Source organism: Dipodomys spectabilis, unplaced genomic scaffold (assembly GCF_019054845.1).
Source record: "Dipodomys spectabilis isolate Male_0828 unplaced genomic scaffold, ASM1905484v1 ptg000032l, whole genome shotgun sequence".
Lineage (NCBI taxonomy): Eukaryota > Metazoa > Chordata > Mammalia > Rodentia > Heteromyidae > Dipodomys > Dipodomys spectabilis.
This window is the reverse complement of record NW_024870709.1, coordinates 30,287,574-30,314,935: the sequence shown is the minus strand read 5'-3', so window position 1 is coordinate 30,314,935 and position 27,362 is coordinate 30,287,574. Positions and strand designations below refer to the sequence as shown.

At 34.8% G+C, this 27,362-nt stretch overlaps 1 protein-coding gene across 6 annotated transcripts in view; it reads right to left on the bottom strand.

Annotated features, from left to right (window-relative positions):
- Window positions 1-7,043: 7,043 nt before the first annotated feature.
- The window catches only part of Dzip3 (DAZ interacting zinc finger protein 3), a 74,056-nt gene continuing 53,737 nt past the window's right edge, over window positions 7,044-27,362 (bottom strand). For 5 of the 6 annotated variants that reach the window (XM_042676798.1, XM_042676795.1, XM_042676793.1 and 2 more), the window contains 11 exons: window positions 26,247-26,315; window positions 22,902-22,998; window positions 21,159-21,262; window positions 19,662-19,749; window positions 17,517-17,618; window positions 15,314-15,439; window positions 13,049-13,188; window positions 11,435-11,555; window positions 10,765-10,908; window positions 10,459-10,560; window positions 7,044-8,791 (listed from right to left, as the gene is read on the bottom strand). In XM_042676798.1, the coding sequence (XP_042532732.1) occupies window positions 8,681-8,791; window positions 10,459-10,560; window positions 10,765-10,908; window positions 11,435-11,555; window positions 13,049-13,188; window positions 15,314-15,439; window positions 17,517-17,618; window positions 19,662-19,749; window positions 21,159-21,262; window positions 22,902-22,998; window positions 26,247-26,315 (1,204 nt within the window). In that variant the 3' untranslated portion in view covers window positions 7,044-8,680. The remainder of the gene's footprint in view (window positions 8,792-10,458; window positions 10,561-10,764; window positions 10,909-11,434; window positions 11,556-13,048; window positions 13,189-15,313; window positions 15,440-17,516; window positions 17,619-19,661; window positions 19,750-21,158; window positions 21,263-22,901; window positions 22,999-26,246; window positions 26,316-27,362) is intronic. The other variant, XM_042676796.1, reaches the window with a different exon arrangement.

Genomic DNA, 27,362 nt, shown 5'->3' with positions numbered 1-27,362 from the left:
CTAACAGGACACCTCAATCATCGAACATCTCAGTTCTAAAAGTCTCATTCTTAAAGTTAAGTTTCTTCAAAAAAGCTGAACTTTAAAGCGAATGTTTTGAAGTCTCTATGGCTTTACTGCTGTGAATCTTTTGGGTCTTTTATAAGCCCTTTCTCATTTGAATAGGTCATGTTCAATGAATTCCAAGAGTAGACTTAATTATAAAAATCCAGACATCTCCCAATTTGATTTCCTATTTGTGGGTTCATGGGATGGGCCACTGAGAGAATTAAATGGATTCATGGACATACAGAATTAAATTTTATTATGTTTAATTACTAGGTAATTAAAATACATTTTAAGTATGATTTTCTAAAGGATCAAACTTACTACATCATAAGTAGTCTATAGCATTATATAAATCATATATATTAAAAGAATGACAGTTCAAAAACATGGCTTCATCACTGACATTAATCTACCCTTTTTCTTTGTCTATACCAAATCACTGATTTTTTTTTTTATAGCAGTGAATCTGTCAGAGTAAGGCCTTTATCAAAAGCAAAAAGACCCAATAAGACAACGGGGAGCTGTGCCAGGAATCTGACCATTTGTCATCCCCAAAGAGATAAAGAAGACATTTGTGAAGTATTAACTTATGAGTCTAGAATTTTAAATTATATGGCCTATAAATCTCAGCTCCTCTTGAGTGAGACTTCTACCTGAACATGAAAGCTGAAGAATAATGGCATTATTTATCTGCTAAGGCACTGTGTATGGCAAAGATGCCAAAATTAGCATTGGTAATCAAGGCTACTAAGAAGTACTGACCACTGTAAATTATTTCCAAGCATTATATCTGCAGCTGACAATCTCTGCAGAAGAACTCAAACAAGAAGTGAGGACTACTGAGAGAAAACTCAGGTCATTGTTTTGGTGGCTTAGGGTGATTTTAAGGGTAAGATAGTCCTTTTTTCCTTCCAGAGGAAAAGTAATTGTAATTAACAGGAGTTTTTTAATCCTTCTGTTATAGTTTTTAAGCTTTACCAGTCCTCTTTCAAGATACAAAGTCAACATACAAAGGAATCAATACATTTTTTCTATAAATAAATAAACAAGCTGAGAAATGAATCAGAATAATTCTGTTTACAATAGCCCTTCTATATCCCCTCAAAAAGATGCTTTGGAAAAATTTAACTAAGGAGAGAAAAGGTTTCTAAAACAAACAAAAAAATTAAAAAATGGAAACAAAACAAGAAAAAAACAAACAAAAAACTATAAAACACTGAAGAGATTGAAGACACTAAGATATGTAAAGACCTCCCATGTGCATGTATTGGCAGAATTGTGAAATTGACTGCACTACTGGAAACAGAAATGCAAGGCCATAAGTTCAAACTCAAGTAGCACCAAAAATTCAAAATATACGTAAAGAATTTCCTGTTTATTGATGAAAAGTTAAATTGTCCCTGCGGCCCTTAGCTCTCCTTGGACATTATTTTGCTTTCTTGCAATGAAGTTAAAGGCAACAAATGAAGAAATGAAGTTGGTTTAGTGACCTAGAATTGCTTTCCTTTGCACTTTTCTCCTGCTTCTCTATTTAGATCACCACCAAAATATCTTTTATAGCCAATGTGAGCATTGAAAATAAAACACCTAAAATGTCAGAAAAAGCATGGTATTTTAATTAAGAAAGCCAAGATACAATAGTACGCAATTTGTAATCCATATCCAAAAAAGGAGTAACCATTTGAGAAAAAGTTGAATCCAGTGATCTTTAGAAAGCCAGTAAGTCATACAGCACTACACATGGCCTTGGTCTAATCTCATCCAATAATCTAGAAAAATTTAGTGATAACTTAATTTTAAGGTTACTTCCTTCTTGCCTTCCTGGTGCTGATGTGGAACATAAGGCTCCTTTGAATGCTAGACAAGTGCTTCACCACTGAGCTGCATCCTTACGCTTGACTCAGTTGATAACATTCTCAAAGAATTCAGTTTCCGCTACCAGACGATTCTCTTTCTTTCCCTTCATCCAGTCATCCTTTATTTCTGCTAACTTCTTTATCACTGCCTTCTAACTGGTCCTACCCTTTAAACTTCTTTCTTCAAGATTCTCATAGAGATCAGATGAGCTCTGCATTATGAGTTAACTGTCAGTCATTTTTCACAATTAAAATAGTCTGTCCTTTACAGATTCTAAGCATTGCCTATTATTGATATTTTTCTTTCTATTAAAATGTTTTAATATTTTTATAGAGAGGTACAATTTAAAGAAAAGAAAATGAAAAGCATATCATCAAGTAAACCATTACTACAGTTTAGAATATATCTTTCCTGTTCACTGCTATGTATCAACAAAAGTTGGGTCTATAATGAAATGCAGTTTTCTTTTCTTTCTTTTTCCTTTTGTTGTTGGCCATAGGGCTTGAACTCAGGGCCTGGGTGCTGTCACTGAGATCTTTTACTCAAGGCTAAAGTTCTACCACTTTGAGTGAGCCACTTCTGGTTTTTGAGTGGTTAGAGATAAGTGTCTCACAGGGACCTTTCTGCCCAGGCTGGCTTTGAACCATAATCCTCGGATCTCAGCCTCCTGAGTAGCCACAAGTGCTTGGATTTTTTTAAAAAAAGTTTCCTAACCTATTGTTTTCTATAATTCTTGGAAAAATATTCAGGATTCCAAATATAGGAAGTCTGCAATCAAATATTTAAATCAACAAATCATTTCTCTTTGGAAAGAAATTTTGTAACTGAAATTACTTTTATTCTATTTTATTCATTTGGTGGTTCTATGGTTGAATCATGCTTGATGGTTAGGAGAGAACTCTACCATTTGAACCATGACTGTACCTTCAACTGAAATTAGAGGTAATTTCTTTGACAAGAAGAAAATTTAGGAAAGCAAATAAAAAGTAGTTTTAAAGAATGTATTTTCTTTAAAAATATATGAGAAATAGGGCTGAAGAGTATAGAGCTTGTCTTCCCTGTATGACCAGGTTCAGAAGGTCTAAAGTAGTGAATTTGATTGCTGTAAACCTTCTAGTTGAGAGAATCTTGGCATGATGCAAATTACTTGGTCATAGATATTCAGAAAATGTGACTTCAAATTGGTTGTTTGACAAATGTCTGCTCATTAAATATGCACCTCTTTATCACAGAATAGCAATGACAACTGTTTCCCAGAAAGAAATATTTCTGATCTACATATGTGTGGCTGATGCATGAAGTCAGTCTTATAAATCACTATGTCATCACCACCACAAAGTCCCTCTGGCCATATTAAAAAAAATCATGACAAGAGGCCTATCAAATTGAATGGATAGGCCATAAAACCATCAGTTCATTTGACATAAAACTGATATATTATGTGATAATGCTTCAAGTAGAACCTGAGACCCTATTCATCACATAGGCCGCTCCATACTAGGTTCTGAGGTATGTGCTAATGAAATCGTCATGCTCCACTCACACTGCAGATTATAGTCCCCAGTCAGCACAGCAAACCTACATACCAGAAAATGTTCCTGTTGAAAATGATTCACTCACTAATGAGCTTTCCTGGGGGAAAGCTACATCAGGACAGAGCACACTACCTCTTGAGGAAAGAGTCAGGCTAGATCTTTGGGTTTCAAAGTACACCTTATATATGTGCATAAGAAAGGGCAGAAGCTGGGACCCATCTCAGGGGCAGGACCTAGGAACTCTTGGCTTTAAACAGATACTGGGGTGATTTTGATGTTCTCTGTGGCTTACTTTCTATGCAAACTATCATCCCAAAACTAACAGTAGCATCAGATGGGAGATAGAAATTTAAGAATGTCAGAACTTACCTCAGACTTGTTGAATTATAATTAGAATTTTAACAAGAATACCAGTGATTCAATGGATGTTAAAATTTGATCAACATGAGAGCAGTGTCTTATATTCTGTATCCCATGTTGACATCACTTAGTTTTAAATAATTACATTACCTATTTATGTCATCTCTAGGCAAGAATCCAAGTGTCAGACAGGTGCCAGGGGCTCATGTCTGGTTCAGATCCTGCCTAAGCAGGAAAGACCATCAGATTCTCATGTCTAATAAATACCAAAAAGCCGGAAGTAAAGCTGTGGCTCAAGTGGTAGAGCAATAACCTTGAGAATAAGCTCAAGGACAGCTAGCATCCAGAAGTTGAGTTCAAGCCCCAGGACCAACACTAAATTATTTAATAGATAAGATATGGAACCAACCCCGATGCCCCTCAGTAGATGAATGGATCAAGAAAATGAGATATGTACACACACACACACACACACACACACACACACACACACACACACACACACACACACACACACACACACACACACACACACACACACTGGAATTCTATGCCTCAGTAGAAAGAATGACATTTGTTAGGAAATGGGAAGACTTGGAAAAAATTATATTAGTGAAGTAAGCCAGGCCCAAAGAAACATAGGTTCCATGGTTTCCTTTGTTTGCAATGACTAGTACATGTCTAGGACAAGCAAAGAAGGTCAAAGGCTATGTACATATGACCACATTAGATAATGTTAAGCAAATGTACCCCAGACAGGGATACAAGTGGTTTTTTTCTTTCTTGCTAGTGTTTTTAATGTACTTACAATGCACTGTGTGATTCTTTTGTTTGATGCTGGTGCTCTGCATGTTGTATATATATTTTTGTAATTTGGGGAGGGGAAGGGATATTGTGGAACACTTAAATGAGGATGCAGGCTGACCCATTGTGACGACAACGAGATATACAGGACACTATATTGAAAATGAACTTTACAATGTATGTGTGTGGCAGGGCGGGGAGGGGGGTTGGAGAGGGAAGTGATGGTAGGGGGAAAACAAAGGAGGAGGCAACAATGCTCGCTACAAAATGTACTCAGTACCCTACTCATGTGACTGTAACCCCTCTGTACAACATTTTTACAATAAATATATATAATAAAATAAAAATTAATAAATACATTTTAAAAATTAAAGAATCCGCCGGGTGCCAGTGACTCAGGCCTGTAATCCTAGTTACTCAGGAGGCTGAGATCTGAGGATCATGGTTCAAAGACAGATCGGGCAGGAAAGTCCAGAGACTCCAATAAATCACTCAAAAAAACCAGAAGTGCACTGTGGCTCAAGTGGTAGAATGCTAGGCTTGAGCTGAATTGCTGAGGGATGGTGCCTAGACCGAGTTCAAACCCCACTACTGACCAAAAGAAAAAAGAGGAACCCAAGTATCATTTCAGAGGATTTTTTTCCCCCAGACTCCTCTTGTGATTCTAATATTGCTTGTCAGACTTTCATCACTGTAACACAATACCTGACAAACAACTTAAAGGGGGCAGTGGTTTTTCAGCCCACAGTTCTTGTTTTTGTTTCTTCTGGGCTGAATGCCCTGAAGCATGTGCACAGGTTACTGATCTCAAGGATGACAGAAAGTAGGAGAGGGGCAGCAGGGGCCTGGGGTAAATACAGCCCCAAGGACCTGTCCCTAGTAATCTACTTCTTCCAGAACATAAAATTTCCAGAACCTGGGGAAGCTGGGATAGGGGATATGACTCAATGGTAGAGTATTTTTCTAGCAAGCAAAAAGCCCTGAGCTCAAATGCCATTACAAAACAACAAAAATAACAAAACCAACCAAATAAAATCCCCCAACAAATAAAAAAGTTCCATCTCTCCAAATGACATCACTAGCTATGAAGCAAGCATTCATTCAATACATGAACCTATGAATATGATAGCTCATATTCAAACCATAAGCAAATGTATAGTCAACCTTGAGACTCACTAGCTAAAAACCTCCTTTACCCTTAGACCCAAGGTTTCAGAAAGAGTCCTCACAGCATGATGTGAATATGTAGTCAGTGAAAAAACAGTGGCATAAAGAAGAAAGGCATACCTATTGCTCATTACTCTTTCATGTCAGATGCTATTGCTTGGATGTTGAGTGTTCTCCAAAAGGCTTATATGTAAAGGTCTTTATATGTAAGTTTATATATTTACGTTATCATACTAGGTTATGATATTGGTATACAATTTTGTTTTGTTTTGTTTTGTTTTGGTCAGTCATGGGTCCTGAACTCTGGGCCTGGGAGCTGTCCCTAAGCTCTTCAGCTCAAGGCTAATGCTCTACCACTTGAGTCACAGTGCCACTTCTGGCTTTTTCTATTTATGTGGTGCTGAGGAATTGAACACAGGGCCTCATGCAAGCACATCTACCTCTGAGCCACCTTCCCAGCCCCTGGTATTAATCCTATGATCAGGGGTTTCATGGGAGATAAAGTGGATACAGGGGTCTCCGTTTCTGCTTTCTGACTAGAGATTGACCATTTTGTTCCTCAAATGTACCGCTTCCACCCCTGTCCCTCACTTTACCAGAATTGAATCAATTCAGGTGCCATGCTTTTGACCCTCTCAAAATGCAACCTAAATAACACTTCTCTTTTTGTCAGTACCTTGGGAATCTTGTCCTAATGGAAGCTGAGTCACATATAAGGCATTCTATTTCATTGTTTAGATCAGTAGAAAAGTAGAGAAGCCTATATCGAACCAACAATATGGTGGTGAGATTTGTCTTTGTCTCTGTTCCATTAGTGAATATATCCTCAGGATACAATGATCATGCTATGAGAATTTAGTGTTCACCTTTTAAAGCCCCTTAATTGAAATATAACCGACATACAGCAAGCTGAACATATTTAAAGTATATGATCTAGGATGTCTTTCACTAAAGAGTTAGCTAGCCTGTGAAAACAAATAAAATAATCTGAAAGAAATTAAAAGTACTACATTAGTTAATAAGCAAACGAACAGAAACAGAAATAGCCTTACTGCTGAAAGTTTTAGTGGTCTGAATAGAAATTTAAACTAGATAAAACATTTCTTTAAACTAAAGCCCAATCCAGAAAAAGGCTTTAACTCTCTTAAATCCTAGGAAGACTGAGAGAAGGAAACTTCATAAGAAAAGCTTTAATCTAGCCTAAAGAAATAGAAATAGACATCTGAAACAGAGATTTGAAGTTTCTGGTACACTTAAGATGAAAGACACAAATAGTTGTTCAATTAAGAAACATTTATTCTATTCCACATAAACATGAAATTACAGTTGTAAACATGAACTAAGAAACAAGTTGTGAACATGAGCAAATTTTACAAGGTGATGTGCTATATGACCACGACTTTAGGTTGCTAGGCAAGCTGATGACCAAAGGTTTTGCCCTGTACGTTTTGAATTCTGGTATATTCTTGGCATTTTATGTATGTACATGAATGCTACTTTTTCTTTCCATTATTGCCCTTTACATTTTCAGTCTATTTTCAATTCAGAAAAAAGTTTAATATGCAATTATAGAAGTAGAAAATTTAAATAAGGATCAAAGTAACTTCAAAACACATTTACACTAAAATATACAGATAAATAGCTGCTGAATCAGAAAACATTTTATTCTTTTCCAAAAGTTAATGAAATTAACATTTTGAATATGAAATGAGGAATATTTGTCTTATAACTGAATTATTTTAATTTTCAAGTTAATAGACATATACAACACATATATACAACAACATTTATACAATGCTATTTTTAAGTAAGTTTTTTGCCTCTAAGTATTAAAGTTCTGAGTGACAAGCTATGGGTATAAAGCTTAGCCCATTGGATAATCCATTTTGTCACAAGCATGAAGTACATATAAGTTTCCTCCTTCTCCACAAAAAAATTAGGTGAAGGAAACTTTTAAAGCCAGAAAAGATATCCATCCAAAATGCAAATTATTAAGGTTCAAAGAGAATTATCTACAGATAAACATAAAAATTTCAATTATTCAACTCAGCAAGAGACTTAATTTACATACTAATATCCCATACACTTAAAAAACTAGTTCCTGATTTCTGATTCTGAGAATATTAATTCTACACAGAATGTCTGGTGGTGTGCTGATAAATGTTTAAGAACCAGCTACTGAAAGAAACATTTGCTTACGGTATTTACCAATGTCTAAGGTATAAACACTCCCGACTGTGGCAGATCTCAAGCCACCAATAATTGGACAACTGGTTTGCAAAATACCTGCAACTTAAACAATCACCTCTCACAAGCCATTACAAGCCAGCTTCAGCATACCACTGCATGGTCTCCACCATCAAGTAGCTCATAATCTCTTCATGGGCACATATTTAAGAAAGCAAAAAAAGAATAGGGAAGACAAAAATACAATTTAAATAATTCATTTATATTTAATAGCTAGTTTTAAAAATTACAGAAACACTGAAATCTGTGGAACTTTCCTACTTTTCTCTGTTATTCTGTTTTTCCTAAATTTATTTCCAGATAATAAAATGTAGTATACTGACAGAAAGTAAGGGGCAAGTAGAAGGAGAAAATTGCCAGAAAAGATATTCTAAGAAATATGCTAACAGGAATCATGTTCACAGACGAAAAATAAAACCCACTAAACAAATATAATGTAACTATTAAAATTACATTTCTTTAAGCCCCTTCAATCCAGTTTATAAGCCCTGAAGACTTGTCATAATATCTTTGGCTACTGTCTTATTTGGCTAGCCTTATTAGCGTAATATTGGAGAACACAGTGCTTTCCACCAGTTATACAATCAGCTTATAAAAATGAAAAGCTCAACTAAATTCCATTCTGAAAACTGAGCTTCCTTTACATAGCCAGCTGTGTTGTATCAGATCTTGGGCAACTGTCGGCTGGGTTGACCAGGGAATTCTTCTGGTAGCAAGACATGGAGTCTACAGGTAGGGCATGTCCCCTGTTGCATCAGCCATGGTCTAATGCACTAAGGAGCAAAATGATTCATGTCAGAGTTTCAGACTTAGCTTAGCAGAGGCAGCTGTCACTCTATATATCAGAGATATTAACTTATATGTTTTCTGATGGATCTAAAAGCCTTACCCTGTGGATTGCCAAACCACCTGCAACAACCATGGCACCTGCTCCTGGTTTGCTGAGCAATATACCTAGTAACTGCAACCTTTCAACTAATTTATTCTACTCAGAGTCTTCCCATGATTTCTGTTTTTAAAATGATGCAATTCTTCTTAAAAAGCAGATTGAGGAAATGGGTACTGGTGGCTCACACCTGTAATCCAAGCTACTCAGGGCTACTCAGGAGGCTGAGATCTGAGGGCCGTGGTTCAAAACCAGCCTAAGTAGGAAAGCTCACGAGACTCAGCTCCTATTAACTACCAAAAAAGCCAGAACTGGAGTTGTATCTCAAGTGGCAAGTACTAGCCTTGAGCCAAAAAAAGTTGTCAGACAGCACCCAGATCCTGAGTTCAAGTCCCAGGACAGAAAAAAAAAAAGTATTGTGGAAACTTGCTATATTCTCTTTATTTTATTATACAGCACCCTTATTTATAATGGAAAAATGTTAAAGCTGATCATAAAAAAATTACTAATATTTTGTAAGAAGCGTTTGTGGTGTTCTAAGATTAAACATCTCAAAAAAGACAAACTAGATTATTTTCAATGGTAACAATAGTATTTATTTTAAACTATGCGTTATCTGTTAAGTGACTTGCTGATTAATAATTAAGAATAAGGTATTTTTAAAATTTATATCAGACCTTAAAAGACTTACAATGGAAAGTTTGGATTACTACAAATCTTTCTTGAAGATCTTTTGGGATTAGATATTTTGTGTATAACTTTTCAGAGCCAAAGAGATACAATAAAATTTTGTTTGAGGTACCATAGGTATCTTTGAAATATTGTTTAATGAATTTGGTTTAAAAGATCTGGCAGTTCTTCAGTTTCTTGAGAATCTTTTCTTGTTTAAGATTATCTTTCCTATATTAAATTACATCTCTCCATAGAGGACATGAATTGTAATAGTATATCAATAACACTTACACAGAAGGCACATTAGAATTAATCGACAAAAATGCCCAGAATAAACAAATGATATGCCAGCTTTGTATTTTTTCTAACATTAAATTAATTCTCAGAAAAACCAAACATAAAACAGAAATAAAAAAAAATCAATCCTACGAATCTTCAAAGGCAAGTACAGGAATATGGATCAGATTGCTAGGTAAGTCTTATGTTTTATAATGATAAGAGGTCATCATTAGACCAAGGAGACTGTAAAAATCATGACAAGTCAAGGAATCATAGCAGTTCTGTTGCCAGTTCTGTAACTAAACTATAATACTAATGAATATTTCTCTTATACCTATATTCAAGAGAACCAAAATCTCAAATTAGTCCCTTCTCCTGTGTGATGTACAGAGATCTGAGAGTACAATTGTATCTGTGTATAAATGAAAAATGTGTGTTTCTGGGTGATATCCAGAAGGTGAAGTATAGTTATACCCACTGGAATTTGTGACATAGTACAAATCATAGCATGATTAATCATGTATATGATATTAAATAAGGTAGTATAAATCTTGCTTAGCTAATTAATAGAAACTACTAGTAGGGCAAGTTTAAAAGGTTTACCTGAGAGTGGAATTTGTGAGCACAAGGCAAAACTGAAAGGTTTTCTGGAGATAGGTTCTCATGGCAGATCACACAAGGCTCCTCTTCTTCCTCCTCCTCATCCTAAGTGGGGAGAGGAATAAATTTAGTTTACTTTTTCTTCTCAAATATAAATATTAACAATCAACAATTTAAAAATATTGTAATTATTAAGGTGTTGTACAGAGGAGTTATCATTTCATAAGTCAGGTAATGAAAACATTTCCTTCTAGACAATGTCACCCTTTCCTTTGCTTTCCCCAAAACAATCAACAATTTTTATCTCACCAAATTATTGGCTTCTTCCCATGTGGAAGCATCTTGTGAATTGTGTGGCCTCCAGGCTGGTTTGGGGGTTTGGGGAGCACTAGGCTGTGATGGAGAATGACTGGGAGAAACACAATTACCATTTGGCACTGATTTTCCTTCACTCTGGAATGAAAATATTGTATTTGTTTTTAAGAACTATTCTAAAACAGGATAAACTGATGAAATGCACACAGTGGGATATAGTGAACATTAGCAAAAGGGTAAAAATTGGATTTATGCTAAGTCTTGAAACAAGATGTTGATAATATTTGTCAGAGCTAAAGATAACAATGATCTCATAATATTTGTCAGAGCTAAAGATAACAATGATCTCCATGTTCTTTTGATTAAAATTAATTTTTTCAGATTATTAGGAAAAAAGCTCTAATTTACAATGATTCAAAGTAACCTAAAGAAAATTTCATGAGGATTACTTTTATTTTAGAATGATCAAAAAAGACTTCCTCTATCATTTTGAAGTGGAAGTTGTTGAATTATTTACTGCTAACCAATATTCTAATATGATTAGAGCTTATTAATTTTTATAACATCATGCAGATAATTAAAATGACCATGTATTAGGTAAGAGTTGAGAAATACAGTTTTCTTCATTGTTGCTGTTTATATGTTTTTTTTCTTTCATTTTTACCTGAGATTTCTTGGGATCAATTAATTGGGAAATCTTGTAAACAATTTCATCAAATGTCATTCCAGATAAGGATTTTCCATGGGTATCTTTCAACTTTCGTAAGGAATCTGTAAGCTCTTTTCTGGAAGAGATTATAAAAGAATGGTGATTTTTCCCCATTGCCTTGAAAATATGTCCTCCAAATGAGATACAAAATAGGTATGTAGCATTATAGATAAAAGTCTAAAATGGAAAGAAAAGATTATAGTTCCATCTTGACTTATCTTAAACCAAATGTAACTCCTACTGTGCTCAATGTGTAACACGAGTAATATATTTTCTTTCCAGATTGTAATTTTATTTTTATTTTTTAAACTTTGTTTTTGAGAACTCACTTTCAAATGTGCAAATCAAGTTTAGTTTTTAATATACTGAGGTTTTAATATTACATCTCTCAAATTTCCCTCAGGGCTAAAATATTCCTAAGTTATTACTGGATTCTTCCTTATTCAGTGCTAATAGTTTTACTTTTATAAAACTTGGATTCAAAAAATAAAGATGAAAAGAAAAGATTAAAAGATGTATTCCTTAGACAAGAATTATTATGTAATTACTTTAGTCAACTTGTGCCTTACCACTTTTCAAAGTCCACTGCTCCAGAGTCTCCATTTACATTTTTATTTGTATGTATGAGTGCCAGTACTGGGGCTTGAACTCAGGGCATGTATACTGTCCCTTAGCTTGTTCACTCAAGACGAGTATTCTACCACTTGAGTCACACATTCACTTCTGGCGTATTGACAGGGCTGGCTTGAAATCATGATCTTCAGATCTCAGCCTTGAGTTGCTAGGATTACAAGTATGAACCACTAGTGCCTGGCTCCATCTACATTTTTGATGGGGAAGATTAGGATAAAATAATTTTCTTTCACAAGTCATTTTCTGTTTATCTATTTGTAATATCCTTATGGCAGTTCTATTTTCTTATTTCTTATGGCAGTTCTATTTTCTTATTAAGAAACTTAAAAAACATAATTTAAAAGGTATAAAAAGCATTGTCTTCAAATGAAAATTACAGAGAAAACTTGAATTATACTCTTGAACCAAGAGTAGAGATGAAAGATATTTCATTTGTATAGAATTAAGTATCTTTCTGCTAAAGTCAGGGTATGAAAAGCATAGTAAAATTATGAATTTTTATATCTAACTATATTCTTTGACAAAAAATTATAAGGACATAAGTAAAATTAAGGTTAGGAAACTAAAAGTTACGCTGTTTGAACATAACTTATAGTGTACAATAAATGTTTACTTTGGTATTTGGTTATTAAGGTAGTTATTATAGCTAGTGGCATTAAAATTGTTAAATTTACAACTACTTATACTTCCAGTAACAAATTTAGTTATTTTCCCATTACTTAAGGCTAATAATAAAGAAGATATTTCCCATATACGTTAGAACATTATCTCTTCTTAGTAAATTACATTTTACCAAACCATAGTAACACAATATTAACATAATAACTGTAGTTTTTGTGTATGTGTATTGTTTCTCTGAAAGATTTTATTGACACAATTATAGCTATAGGAAACTGTATAATACCATCTGTATCTACTAAATAAAAGCTGAGATACCTGGTATGTTGTGGAAAAGCAGTTTTCAGCTTGTCTGTAATTCTTTCCAAATTCATCATGGAAGGATCATTTCCCAGACCTGCTGCAGCAGGGACGGCTTCTGCTACAGGTGTTGGCATAGTCCAGGCTATGCCAGTCATCTGTAAGGAGCAGAGTTACAACTGATGAGCTTCAATTATTAAGTACTATTCCATGCCAAAATGCTATTTCAATATAACAGAAAAAAGCAGCACTAATAATACTGATACCCACATTCTCTTTTTAGAATATTTTCTTAATATTTCTAATTTAATGTAATGACCTTAGCATAATTTGAAAACAAGCTATGCTTGCCTTTATAAACATGTATAAAAATACATGCAGGGTATTTATTGATGGCTATGAAAATTTTAAATTGTTATTATAAAGGGGTACAGAGGGGTTACAGACAATTATGTAAGTCAAATAAAGAATACACTTTTTTTTGGGCAATGACACCCCTTCTGGTGTTCTCTCCCAGTTTTTCCCACCCACAAGTGGTATAGTTCATTTTCAACATAGTGTCTAGTGAGTATCACTGCTGCATTTGTTTACCCTTTGTGCCTCTACTTCTGTGCCTCCCCTTAAACTCCCAAATGGCTGTTTCTTGAGTGAGTGAGTGAGTGAGTGAGTGTGTGTGTGTGTGTGTGTGTGTGTGTGTGTGTGTGTGTGTGTGTGTGTGTGTGAGATATGAAACTGGTGCTTCATGTTTGCTAGGCATGTGTTCTGCCCTTGAGCTATATCTCTAATCATTTTTGTTTTAGTTATTTTGACATAGGGTCTTATTTTCTGCTTAGGTCAGCCGAACCATAACATTCCTAGTTATGCATTCCATTGCCTTTCGGATAATACCATTATGCCCAACTGTTGCTTGAAATGGGGTCTCAGAAACTTCTTGTTCAGGCTAGCCTTGAAACAAGATCTACTCCATCTCTGCCTCCCAGGAGCTAGGATTATAAGTCATTGATGCTTGATTACTGCATATGTTTTTTTTTAATAACAGAAAATTGAAAACAACCTGAAATCAATAAATAAATGAAAAAACAAATTATGAAAGAGCCAATCAAATTCTTAAAAATACATCTATATAGGCATGAGAGATGATCATAGGATTTTTTTCTTTCTACAGTCTAGAATTCAATCATAATAATTTTGATATCTCACCTCTGCATTTCTATATTATTTGCATTTTTATAATTACCCATAAACTTTTATAAGTAGAAAATAACAAAGTTTTCAAACAACTAAACAAAAAAGGCTACTACTATTGCAGAGAAAGATATTGTGGAAGTGATAGTGACATACCTAAGCTATGAAACCATTAATGTTCTCCTCATATTTTATGGTTATTCTTCCTTAGAACCATTATTATACTGTGAACAAGTGAACGTTTTAAGTGTGAATCTGATTACTAAGGTAATTATAGACATATCTTCTAAGAGTCCATGCATTATCATGAAAAATAAGCAACTACCAAAATAGCTTGTATAAAGCCTAATGAGTAAGAAGCAGAATTTTGCTCAAAAATCTGATTCACCTTATAACTCTGATTTACCTTAGTATGAAGTTTTTCCTAAAGACCTCAAACAATTCTAGTCACTTTAAATTTCTTTACTCCTCTTCAGGCCTGGATAAGACCTATCTAGCTGCCTATAACTAGGAAAATTTATAACATTAAATGTATGTTCCAAGGTGAAGCTAATTTCTATTATCCTTTATAGAGTATACACTCTGTGTATTCTACTCTGTTTTACTTTTGTGCTAGTCCTGGAGCTTGAACTTAGCACTGTCCCTGAGCTTTTGTGCTCAAGACTAGTTCTCTAGTACATGGACCACAGCTCCACTTCCTGTGTATTCTATTGTGTATAAATTATATTTTGCTTAGCTTTGTGACATAATTTGTTTGACTTGGCTTCATTTTGCTTTTCAATCTAACCAACAGCTGTGCTAAAAATAAACCAGTTATTAAAAATACCCTACACTGTTTCCTGCTATAATTGTAAGATATATTTTTCTTTGTTTCCAAATACTTAGCTAATATCAGTTAAAGAAATAGTAAATAATATGTAATGCCTTTAGCAAAGCTTCACAGGAAGTAGTCATTCAATGATCATTTAATTATCACCATCCCCTCAATCAACATCATTATCACATCAAACAAATGAACAAAGAGGAAATATTAATTCAGGAAGCCTACTGTAGTGATAAAAAGCTAGTTAATATCTTTTTTACCAAAAGAGTTCTTACCAAGGGGGGTCTAGGTTGGCCAGCTGCAGTGATAACTCCAGGGCAAACTGCAGGCATTTGAGGAACAGTAAGTATGGGTCTAAAGAAAGGTTCCTTCATAAGAGGTCTTCCTAAGAACTGCTGCATCTAAAACAGAAAAAGAAAAAAAAAGGTGTAAAATTCACATTTTATAAATTTATATAGGTGACTATTTAAGTTCATAGATCAATGTATAAGACTCATATGGGAAATATAGATACAAAGCATATTAGAATCAATGTATGTCAGAACAGGGACCTTGATATGTGAATACATAAAAAAGCAAAGGAAGTGAGATAGTGGTATGAGAAAACACAATTAGATTTTAACTTCCACATTCACTCACCTACCTGGGTAACTCAGGATGGCAAGTTCATAGTTTATGAAATAGGGTCAGATTAGGTGATCTTTGTGTTTCTCTCAAGTAGAATAAACATTATAGACCTTGTAAAAGTGATATTCAGTGGAATGTTCCCCATGTTAGCAGACAATATTGATAATAGGAAATTTCACAGAAAAGAACTCAAAGCTACACATAGACAATATGGCCTATATTGTTATGCCTTGAACATACCAATTCTTAAAATAGTTGCAAATGATAGACATTTCAAACTAGAACAATGTTCTTTTTAACCTTTATTTGGCTATGCTGGGTGTTTGAACTTGGGACTTCCTGTTTTCTAGGCAGGCACTTTGTCTCTTCAGCTACACCTACATCCTTTTTATGTTCTCGTTATTTTTGAGATATGGTCTTATCCTTTTGCCTGGGCCAGGCTGAATCTTGACTTTCCTAATTATATTCTCCATTGTAACTGGTATGACAGGTGCTTATCATCATACATAGCTACTGGCGGAAATGGGTCTCTTGTCAACCTTTTGCTTGGCTATTCTCAAATCAAAATCCTCTCTATCTCTGCCTCCTAAGCAGCTAGGATTACAGGCATGAGCCATGAGTGCTTGGTCAAAAATGTTCTTAAACACAGTGCTCCTACAGAAACTAAACAATCCAAACTGTGACAGGTAACAATATCATTTAAACTAAAGGGCTAAGGATGTAGATTAGTAAACTTGACTGGCACGTTCAGTGCCTGAGTTTGACACCCAGCACTACAAAATTAAAAATTAAAAAATTAATAATATTCTAAAGTACATGGTGTTTAATATATAATGTGTTTAGCTCATGATTATATTTTTAATAAGTCAAAGAAGTCATATAGTTTTAGAATTATTTGTTATATTCAACTATGAGCAGAATGACATCTTAAAAGTTCTACAACAAGTAGAGTGCTAATAGCAAATGCTATATGCACCCAAATATCTTACAGTCATCTTAAATTTCTTTACTTAGATAAGTTATGATAATAAAATTTATCACCTTCCTAAATGCTCTTTTGAAAACTGGTGTGAATTTCCTCAGATAAGTTACTATTTTTCCTGTAAACATATTAAAACAGTGTAAAATAGAGTCTAGTATATCTAATTGGTCCCTAGCAATAAAAAGAGAAGGAGCATATGTGGGTGGAAGCTATCTTTTGTGTTGAAAATAGGCTAGAATATACAAGTAAAGAAAAAGAAAATCTAAGTGGAAGGCACTAAATTTTTGTAAATGCTTTCTAGGGTATTGTGCTGAGATGTTGCTAACACAAAAGCATTGTCAATTCTGTTTTCATCAGTTATCTCCCCACAACTACTGTGTAGGGGAGGTTGAATGAAAATTACTCTTTGATCAAATGTATCTCAAAGACTCATTTATATAAACTACTGAACTGAACTCAGCTGAAACAGCAAGCTAATTGTATCATCTGATAAAAATATTTATCCGCTAATTGTATCAGCAGGTATGAACATAATTACAACTGGTTCTCATAACATGGGCATGTTCTATCTTGAGCACACATTAAAAACAGCATATTCATTGTTAAAGAGCTTTACAAGTTAATCAAAATGAAGATGGCAATTTTGAAAATATCAGGTTTCTTTCTTTTTTTTTTAATTTAATTTAATTTTATTTGTGAACATACTGTACAGAGGGGTTACAATTACATGGGCAGGATAATGCGTACATTTCTTACCAAGCATTGCAGCCTCCTCCTTTGGTTTACCCTTCACATCCCTTCCCAGCCTCCCCCCTCCCCCCCAATCCCAATCCTTCTCCTTCCCCCCCTTCCAATATCAGGTTTCTTACGAGTATCTCAGGACTGGGTGGTGGTGGAGGAAGCTGGACTGGAGGCAAGGTACTCAAGGCAAAACCCTGTTTCACCTTGTTGATTTGCTCATTATACTGTGTCTGGTAGAAGAGAAATTATTTTGGATCATAATTAAACAAACAGTATATAGGAATTGCTTAAACAGTTTTGAATAGCAGAATAGTTCTTTATCCACTGATAGAAATGCTATAAAGTTTCTCTACTTAAATACAATTCTACAAACAATTCTATGAACCACTATTCCCTCACATAAATAACAGTATTACTAGAAGATGGTTGATAAGAAATAGTGACACATGATTCACAGTTCCTTATGAGAACTCCTGTGTTTCTATACTTTTCTGTTTCCAACTAGAAACCATCCATAAGAAACAAATGAAGGGGCTGGGAAGGTGGCTCAATGGTAGAGTGCTTGCCTTGCATGCCTGAGGCCCTGGGTTTGATTCCTCAGCACCACATAAGAAAAAAGCCGAAAGTGGCGCTGTGGCTCAAGTGGTAGAGCGCTAGCCTTGAGCTGAAGAGCTCAGGGACCGCACCCAGGCCCAGAGTTCAGGCCCCATGACCGGACCCCACCCCCCCAAAAAAAGAAACAAGCTATACATAATGCACTAGCTAGAGAAAACAAAAGATTTGACTCACAGAATTGAACTACTCATAAACGTTTCTTTAAAAAAAAGTGTAAGGGAAAATTTTAGTGGCATTTACTATCCACATTAAAAAAAACCTCAAATGCTATACATATAGCTCGATTTACTTCTATACATTTTTCCCCTTACTGGATTCCGCCAAAAATAAGAAAGCTTAACACAATGATTTAAACATGTTTAGGGATTATCCCTGGCTCACTTCATTATTTTAGTAAACAAACTGCAAGTTTGTAATCAAAGTCGTACAAAACAATACATTTAGAAATAGCCATGCAGAGAACATACTTAGAGGAAAACAAGGAGAAGGAAAGAGGAATCTCTTTTGAGGTCTAAACTTGGAATAAACCCAGTCCATATGCTAAACCTCACTAAACTGTGAGCTAAAAAAATCCTGAGGAGAAATAATGAAAACTCTCACACAATAACTGTTAGTCTATAGTACTCTGAAGTAGCTCTTCACAATTAATTATCATTGCTGTAGTGTTTTGAAAGCAGAAATAAATTACCACTGTACATAAAAAGGTTATAAAACCAAATTAACAGATATTCGGGGGGACAATTATGTCTCTAGATTACCTCTAGCATAGAGACTCACTATAATTAAGCCAATCATTAGGAATTATTTTGCATTCTGAAGTAATCTCATAAAAAGACTTAAAAAAGAATATAGGGCTATTTAATATTCCTTTTAATTCTGTAAATACATTATTAGACAGAGCTGGTCAATACATTTAAGACTGAATGGGATAGAGTTAGTTTTGGAATTTTAGGAAAACTTTGATGTACAATTTTTGTGTTTAATCATTTCTTCAACTAAGGATGTAAAAAAGGCAGTATGTGTGTGTGTGTGTGTGTGTGTGTTTGTGTGTACAACTACAAATAAACTACATAAAAGCAATCTCAGGCCTGGTGCCAGTGGCTCATCCTTGTAATCCTACCTGCTCAAGAGGCTGAGATCTGAGGATCACAGTTCAAAGCCAGTCTGAGCTGGAAAGTCAGTGAGACACTTATTTCCAATTAAAGCACAGAAAAAGTCAGAAGTGGTGCTATGGATCAAGTTGCAGAGTATTAGCCTTGAGCAAAAGAAACTCAGGGACAGCATTTAGGCCAACTTCAAGCCTCAGGACCAGCAGTCTCAGACCAAAGGCATAAACTTTGACACTCAAAAATTTTTTTAAAAGCCTCAAAATTTACTCTGGGCCTGGGCCCTGTCCCTCAGCTCTTCAACTCAAGGCTACGGCTCTACAACTTAAGCCAGAGCACCACTTATGGTTTTCTGTTGGTAAATTGGAGATAAAGAGTCTCAGACTTTCCTGCACAGGCTGGCTTTGAACTGCAATCCTCAGATCTCAGCCTCCTGAGTAGCTAGGATTACAGGCATGAGCCACCAGGACCCAGCCTAATTGCTTTTAATGTCAGATGTCCTTAAGTGTGTACCACAGGTAACATTGGGTCAATTTGCTTTTCAGAACTTACCCGGAGGTATGCAATCTTGTTTCTAACATCCGTCACAATGGCATTCCAACTATCTACTGCAGCCTTTAATTGAAGTGATTCTAGATTGCTGATACAGACATGGAAACACAGAAAAAGCTTTGTTTTTAATGTGGTATTTCCATTATGTTTCTAGCATATATGTAAACAATATAAAAGAAGAAAATAATTCCTCCCCAAGCAATTATTTCAAATAAGGTCAAAGATATATAGTAATGCTTGTTATTGAAAATGAAAACAGAAGAGTAGGGTCCTGGTGGCTCACACCTATAATTCTAGCTGTTCAGGAGGCCGAGACCTGAGGACCACAGTTTGAAGCCGGCCTTAAAAAAAAAAATGTGTGATTCTTATTTCCAATTTATTACTGAAAAAACTGCAAGTAGAGCTATGGCTTAGTGGTAGCCTTGTGAAAGCTCAGAGACAATGTTCAGGCGCTGTGTTCAAGTTCCAGGACTAGCACATTCACACATACGCAAAATTCCAAACAAACAGAAATCAGTAATACAAGAATTATTTTTTTAGTAATACAAGAATTATTTTATCCTAAATATAATTTAGGATTTGAGTACACCCAGGTTTTTAATCTTGGCAGTATTTTTAGGATATATTATAGAAATAAACCATTATTTTACTGGAATATCTCTAATGATGTCAGAAAGTAGAGAAAAACCAAATAGAATAATTACCTTAGTCATCTCAAAAATGCTGATCCATCTTGAAAGCAGGTTTTCAACTAGCTTCTCATTAACCATGACATCACAGAGCTATAGTTGGTCTAACTGTCTCCTTTGTGAATTATGAAACTATCTCTCTCCCTCTCTTTCTTTCTCTCTCCAGCCTCTGAGAGGGCAAATGAGAAAAGGATCTCCTCTATGAGAAGAATAAGATTACAGGTTTTTGTAAAGTGTCTAAAGTGGACAAACATAAAAGGTCCACCAATTCATGTCCAACAAATAAAGAAGGAACAATTTTGAGACTTTTAGGGTTTATCATCTCTGAAAGAGATTTCATGTGAACTTCCAAAAGGTGTAGACCTATTCTAACATTCCCACTCCTGTACTATTCAGCCTAACAATCTAAAGAGAGCAGAAATTATTTCTAAGATAGTCTCATAGAAATAAGTTTCATAATAATAAACCATTAAAAGGAAAAAGGATTAGAAAAAGTTTCCAATTAGAATTCACCTGATTTTATGTCTGGTGTTTATGCATTTTTCTGATACTTTTGCTGTATTTCACAATGCAACACAACTGTGGTTATTTTTCCAGCAGCTATTATATTTAATGCTCCTTAATACTTACACAGAAGCAACACAATGCAGGAATCAAAGTGACTGGATTAGTTTTGAAGTTTAATAGAACCAGGGTTTCCTTAATTTCGTTTTGTCGGCTGTACTGTACATAATAAACCTTATGTTCAATATGGAAACATTGACCTATCTCTGAGATTATGATGAATTCAGGAAGAAGAAAAGGTTACCTTGCTGCCATGTGAGTCACCCTGGCAAGCTGATTAAGACACTCCTTTTCAGTCTGTTCTAGATGAAGTAAACCAAAATCTCTACGACATTGTAAAAAATATACCTATAGATTTTGGAAGGAAAAAGAAGTTGAGGAATCTTGTTAAAAGTAAAATTTCTCAATTATCTCAAGTAAATTTTAAGCTATTTTTTCAGCCTAATACTCCTAGTACTTCTAGTAGCTCTAGAACCTTTAGTATCTCAATTTCTTGACCATTACAATACCACTTCTTTGTCAGTGTTACTCTGAAATTTTCTTGCTCAGTGGTTATTGGCTTTATAAGCACTCAAGGATATTACTTTTCAAACGTGCGTACATATTAGAATTATTTTGGAAACTTTAAGAATGATGCCCTGGCCCAGAGTGTCTAATGTAACTGATGAATGGGTATAGCCTGGGCATTAGGATTTTTGAAAGCTCTCAGTTGAAGTTTGAAAATATTATTTATTATTATTATTATTATTTTGTCTATCGTGGGGCTTGAACTCCTTCCCTCACTTTTCTTAATTTTTAGAATATGCAGAAAAATATTTTGTCATTTGACAAAGCAGTTTACATATAGAGTACATCTTGATTTGTGTCATCCTTTCAACATTTTCACTTCTTCAACCCACCCCTTCTTATTTTTCTCAGTTCTATGATACATACAATGAATTCTTGGTTGCTTTCTCCCCACTCTCTCCCATTCTCACTTCATTACTCTACCCTTTCCCTTTACCCGACTCCCCTCTTGCAACATTCTCACTAATCCAGACTTTATCCGGCAAGGGATTGAACCTTGCTTTCTTTTTGGAGAGAAAGTGCTTACTGTTATTAAAGAGTGTTAAAAATCTTTTTATCTCTGTCACTAGTAACTTTTATTTAGGATCTAAGAGCTCAACAACTCAATGATGTTTTCTATAGCAAATATCTGTGGAATATAGTGTTGGAGTACTAGTTTTACAAGAAAAAGCTCATCTTACATTAAAAGGTTAACTTTGTGTCCTTCATTTTTCACACTTTCAGTCAAAAGTTCCTTTCTGCTACCATTTAGAAAGGGTGGGTAATAATGTTGAAAGGAGTGACATTGATCAAGGTGCACTTCATAAAGTGCTTCATTGGATGGCAACTTCTTGGTACAACTACTTAAAGATTTTATAATCAAAATGCCCCATAGCCCATTAAAAAAACACAAGTCTATCTTCATAAAAATTTCTCCAAGTGGTCAGTAGTTTCTATACATCTACAATAGATCAATTTCTTGAAGTCACTGAAGCAAAATGACACAAAAATCATAAACATTAATGTTCTCATGCACAATATGCTGCTAACTCAAAAAAGTATAAATGTTTAAGCTGTTTCCTGGATGGTAGTAAGGTATCTTATTTAGGATTTCTTTTTTTTTGGTCGGTCGTGGGGCTTGAACTCTGGGCTTGGGCGCTGTCCCGGCTCTTCAGCTCAAGGCGACCACTCTACTCTGGTGGTTTATTGGAGATAAGAGTCTCACAGACTTTCCTGCCTGGGCTGGCTTTGAACCTCTATCCTCAGATCTCAGCCTCCTGAGTAGCTAGGATTACAGGTGTGAGCCACACAAATCAGTCTTTTTGTTTTGTTTTGCTTTCTTCTTCAATTCTTTCAGTTATATTAATAGTATACAAGTAAAACTGGCCTCTCTCTTAGTCCATCCTCTCATTCTCCCACTGTTCTCTTTTTATTGTCTTACCTCGGCTGTTAAGGCTCTGCTAGTTTCTGCATTCAACTTGTTTAAGTATGTCTTAACTGTGCTTTCCAAGTTATGCTTTTCCATTTCCCACTGGGATCTACAATATATGATCATTAAAGAATCAGCAACATTATAGCAACGATAAACTTTTTCATTTTATTCAGGAGAAAGAAGAGTCAAGCTATATAATCAAAAAGAAAGGATTTCTTAGAAAAGTGTATGGCACATAAAAACAAGAGAAGGCCTTACTGCCATCCTTTACTTTGACGAAGTTTTAAGGTTGTCAACACAGTGCTTATGACCTATAGTGGTTATGATCTGTAACTGGCTCAGACATCAAGTATCTTAGGATGAATCTTAGTTACACATATTAATAAGTATAAGACTTGGGCAAAAATGATATACTTAATGTTTGTCCTTCCACTATCCTCACCCATCACAATTCAGGTAATGCCTTTTTAGAGGTGATAAGGTTAAAAAGGTTAAGTATTCATGAATAGGGTTAGTGCCCATGTAAAAGAGGCTTGAAAGTGTGATGCTGTGTGCTCCTGAATCGGCCTTGACCAGGAGTAACACAATAACAGAGCCAGGATAGCAGAACTGAGGTTTGGGGACCTGTAGCCTTCCACCAGCAAGAGATCCAAAGGTTCTATTAACACAGTTTAGGGTAAAATTCCCTATTCAGTTCCCTTATGCCAGGACTGATAGACCTTTTCAGGAAAACTCTCAGCATTACAAGACATTCCAAACTTCTAGTCCTTTCGGATCTCACAGCTTGGATTTTCAGGCTCTCACATGAAAGCACTTCTTTGCCCCTACCTCTATGTAAAGGTTACAGTGAGAAGATGGCTATCTTTGAGGAAGTAGATTATTACCACATAACAAAGTGGCTGGTGTCTTGAATTTTCAGACCCCAGAACTGTGAGAAATACATTGCTTTAAAAAAAATAGGCTAGTGTCAATGGTATTTTGTTATAGTAGCTAAAACAATCAGAACAAGTGAATTAGTTTCTGTATTCCACAGTTTGTTCAGATATAAAATGGAGAAAGTTGTACTTACTTAAAAAGTGGCTGTTATAAAGTTCATTTGGACAGTATCCATAGAACACTTTTTATCTGTTACATAAGTACTAAATGAAAACTATTACTATTAGTACATTTTATATAAAAGTATCTACAAGTCTTTTGTACATCAATAATAGCAACTACCTACGTTTTTATTATTCCATCATAAAAGGAAGATACTTTACTGGTTGAGTCAAATCTTACAGCTTGAGGGGAAAAGAGAAAGATAAGGACACTGTTTGCGCATATTATAAAAATGGCTAAGTGTAAGGTTTCTTGCTTTTTGTTTTTTTTTTTTTTTTGTCATTCCTTCTCAGCTTCTTACACTCAAGTCCCTGAAGTCCATCGCTTACAAGCTAAATTCTGTTTTTAATTAGAACAATTAGCTGAAAATATATTATGATAGGGGCCTCCCACAAAAATTATTCTCAATGCTGTGTTATTAACTCAAGAGGTTTTGGGAAGAAATAAAATTGTGAAAAACTCAAGTAGATATTCTAACTCCACACAAAAAGAGTTCATTATTATGCCACTAAGTATTTGTACAAAATTTGTACAAAAGTATTTGTACAAAAGAAAAAATACAGACCACCAAAATTAAGAAACATTTGTGCTTTTTTTTTTTTTTTTTTGGTCAGTCATGGGGCTTGAACTCTGGGCTTGGGTGGGACCCTCAGCTCTTCAGCTCAAGGCTGGTGCTGTACCACTTGAACCAAAGTGCCACTTCTGGTTTTCTGAGTGGTTTATTGGAGATAAGAGTCTCCGGGACTTTCCTGCCCTGGTTGGCTTTGAACCATGATCCTCAGATCTCAGCCTCCTGAGTAGCTAGGATTACAGGCATGAGCCACTGGCACCGGGCTACATTTGTGCTTTAAATACTATCAAGAAAAGCAAAGATAACCCACAGGATGGGAGAAGTACTAACAAAACATAGCTGAAAAGAAATTTGTGTCCAGGATTAGTAATACAGCTTGGTGTTAGAGTACTTCTCTAGACCACATAAGGCCCTGAGTTCAAGCCTCAGCACAGAAAAACAAAGAAGCTCCCATGATACCTACATACATAGGATCATTAAAACTCAAGAAAAAAAATGACATTCCAATTTTCAAAATGGGCAAAAAAATTAAGTATAAGAAGATAAAAAGAGGACTAATAAGTAGATAAAAATACATTCAACATATTTAATCACTGGAAAAATGAAAAGTAAAGCCATAATGCTATACCATTTCATACATAAAAGGTAAAATACAGATAATTTAATAAGTCTAAATAAGAATGTAGAGATATTAGAATCCTTATATATTCTTGAAACTGTAAAGTGATATTGCTACTTGGAAAACTGGTAATTCTCAAAAAGTTAAATGTAAAATTTACTGGTGACCCAGCAAATTCTAATCCTTGATATATATGCACAAAAGCATCTCTAGATAAATATTCTTTGATGTTCAATACAACTTTACTCACAATAGTGGAAAAAAATTAGAAAAACTATTCTCCGTATTGATAAAAAGATAAAATGAGTTACATCTAAACATGAATTATTATGTATCCATAAAAGAAATGAGTTCTTATATAAAGGACAGAGGGGTTTTAAAACCATTATGTTAAGTAAAAGGAATTTATCATAAGGAACCACATGTTGTGATTCCATTTGCATAAAATATCTGAAAGAGGCAGATCCATAAAGACAGTAGAATAGGTTTACCAAAAGCTGGAGGAGAAATGACATCATTTTTAATGGCTACAAGGTTTCTTTGGTATAAAGGTTTTTATTATTCCTTTTCATGTACAAAATAAATGTTCATTTTTGTACTTGAAAAAAAAGCACTCTGGAAATAAAGATAGTGGTGACAGTAATATGGTTCTGTGAATAAACTAAAACACCAAAGAACTCTATGCTGTAACAGAATGAATTTTGTGCTATATAAATTACATAGGAAATAAACTTTTAGAAATTATCCAAGGAAAACAATAGGTGGCTGAATGATACCTCTCCAGTATCATAAAACAAATATACCTATTATTACTGATTAAAGGAATAAGAACATGTAAGTTCTAATTTAGGTTAGTAATTTGTTGTTTCTAAGACCAAATTAAAGGTGAATATCTTCCAAAGTGCCAAGGACACTTCAGTTTATATCCACCGTCTATCTGTAATTACTGATACTGTTCAATATCATGCTTTACCAGTTTGAGTGGCAAAGGATATGGCTACTCTAGCCAGAAAATGTAGAGAAATACACAACTTCAGAGAGGGTGCATCTAGCCAAAGAAAATTACCTTTTCATGGAAAGTTGTTCCTTAAGGTTCTTGATTTCATTGTCTTTAGAATGAACTTGTCGCTGTAATCTAAAAAAAATAAGAAAAACATAATGTATTAGAAATTATTTCCCATTAGCGGTCAAAACAGTTTTTCTTGTGGCTGAGTAAGGACCAAGTGGGCCTAATTCAAATAAAAAAATCTTAATACTTGAAACGGTAACTGTACTCCTATATTTGGTCTAATGGAAACTTATCTAATTCACAATTTACTGACTTCTGATTTACTGATTCTAATCTCCAATTGACTTACTTCTGAATTACTGCCTTCTCAATGAAAAGGCAACTAAAAAGTAATCCAAAACATTAGAAAGCCAGAGACAACTGTTACCCTATCTTGCATTCCAGCTCCATGATATGGAAAAGCATCTTTAGCTCCTTATACTTTACCTCACCCACTAAAAAAGATTTGTTCCTAAGAGCAGTGTGACTAGTTTTCTAGTTTATTATAGTTACCCTCTCTCATCATTTTGTTAAAGAGAGAACAGGCTTTTCTTGGAATGACTTTTCCAAGGGTTTACTGACAGTTCCAAATTAAGAAGCTTTTGAACCACCCTGTCTGAGATGTATATGAGGGAAAAAGGATATTTACTGTCACCTCACTCCTCAACTTCCAATGTTTCTACACAGTATATTTTCTTCTTCCATAGCTTTGGATTATTCAGAGTGTTGAAGTTGTGAAGAATGTGTTACACTATCTTGATGGGCCTGGAGATCTCTTTGTTATATAATTTCAATTCTCACATGTTAATCTATATCACTCATTAGCTCAAAAATTAATATCTTACCACATTATAGTATCTTCTACGTATGTGTTATGTATGTTTCTGATGTATTGGGCATCTGATGTTTGATGAATGTTTCATAGTGAATGCTTGTGTATACATATACTTCCTCTAAAGTGGTTCATTTATAGCTTCAAGTACACAAGCATGAAAAGGGAGTAAACCAGTATGAACTACACAGTAAGACTGTCTCAAAAAAGTAAAAGGGATCTACTCAGCAAAGGAGAGAAGCAGCTCATCTGCGCTGATATAATAATCACTTTTCTGATAATATTTTTCTAGATTGGTCATC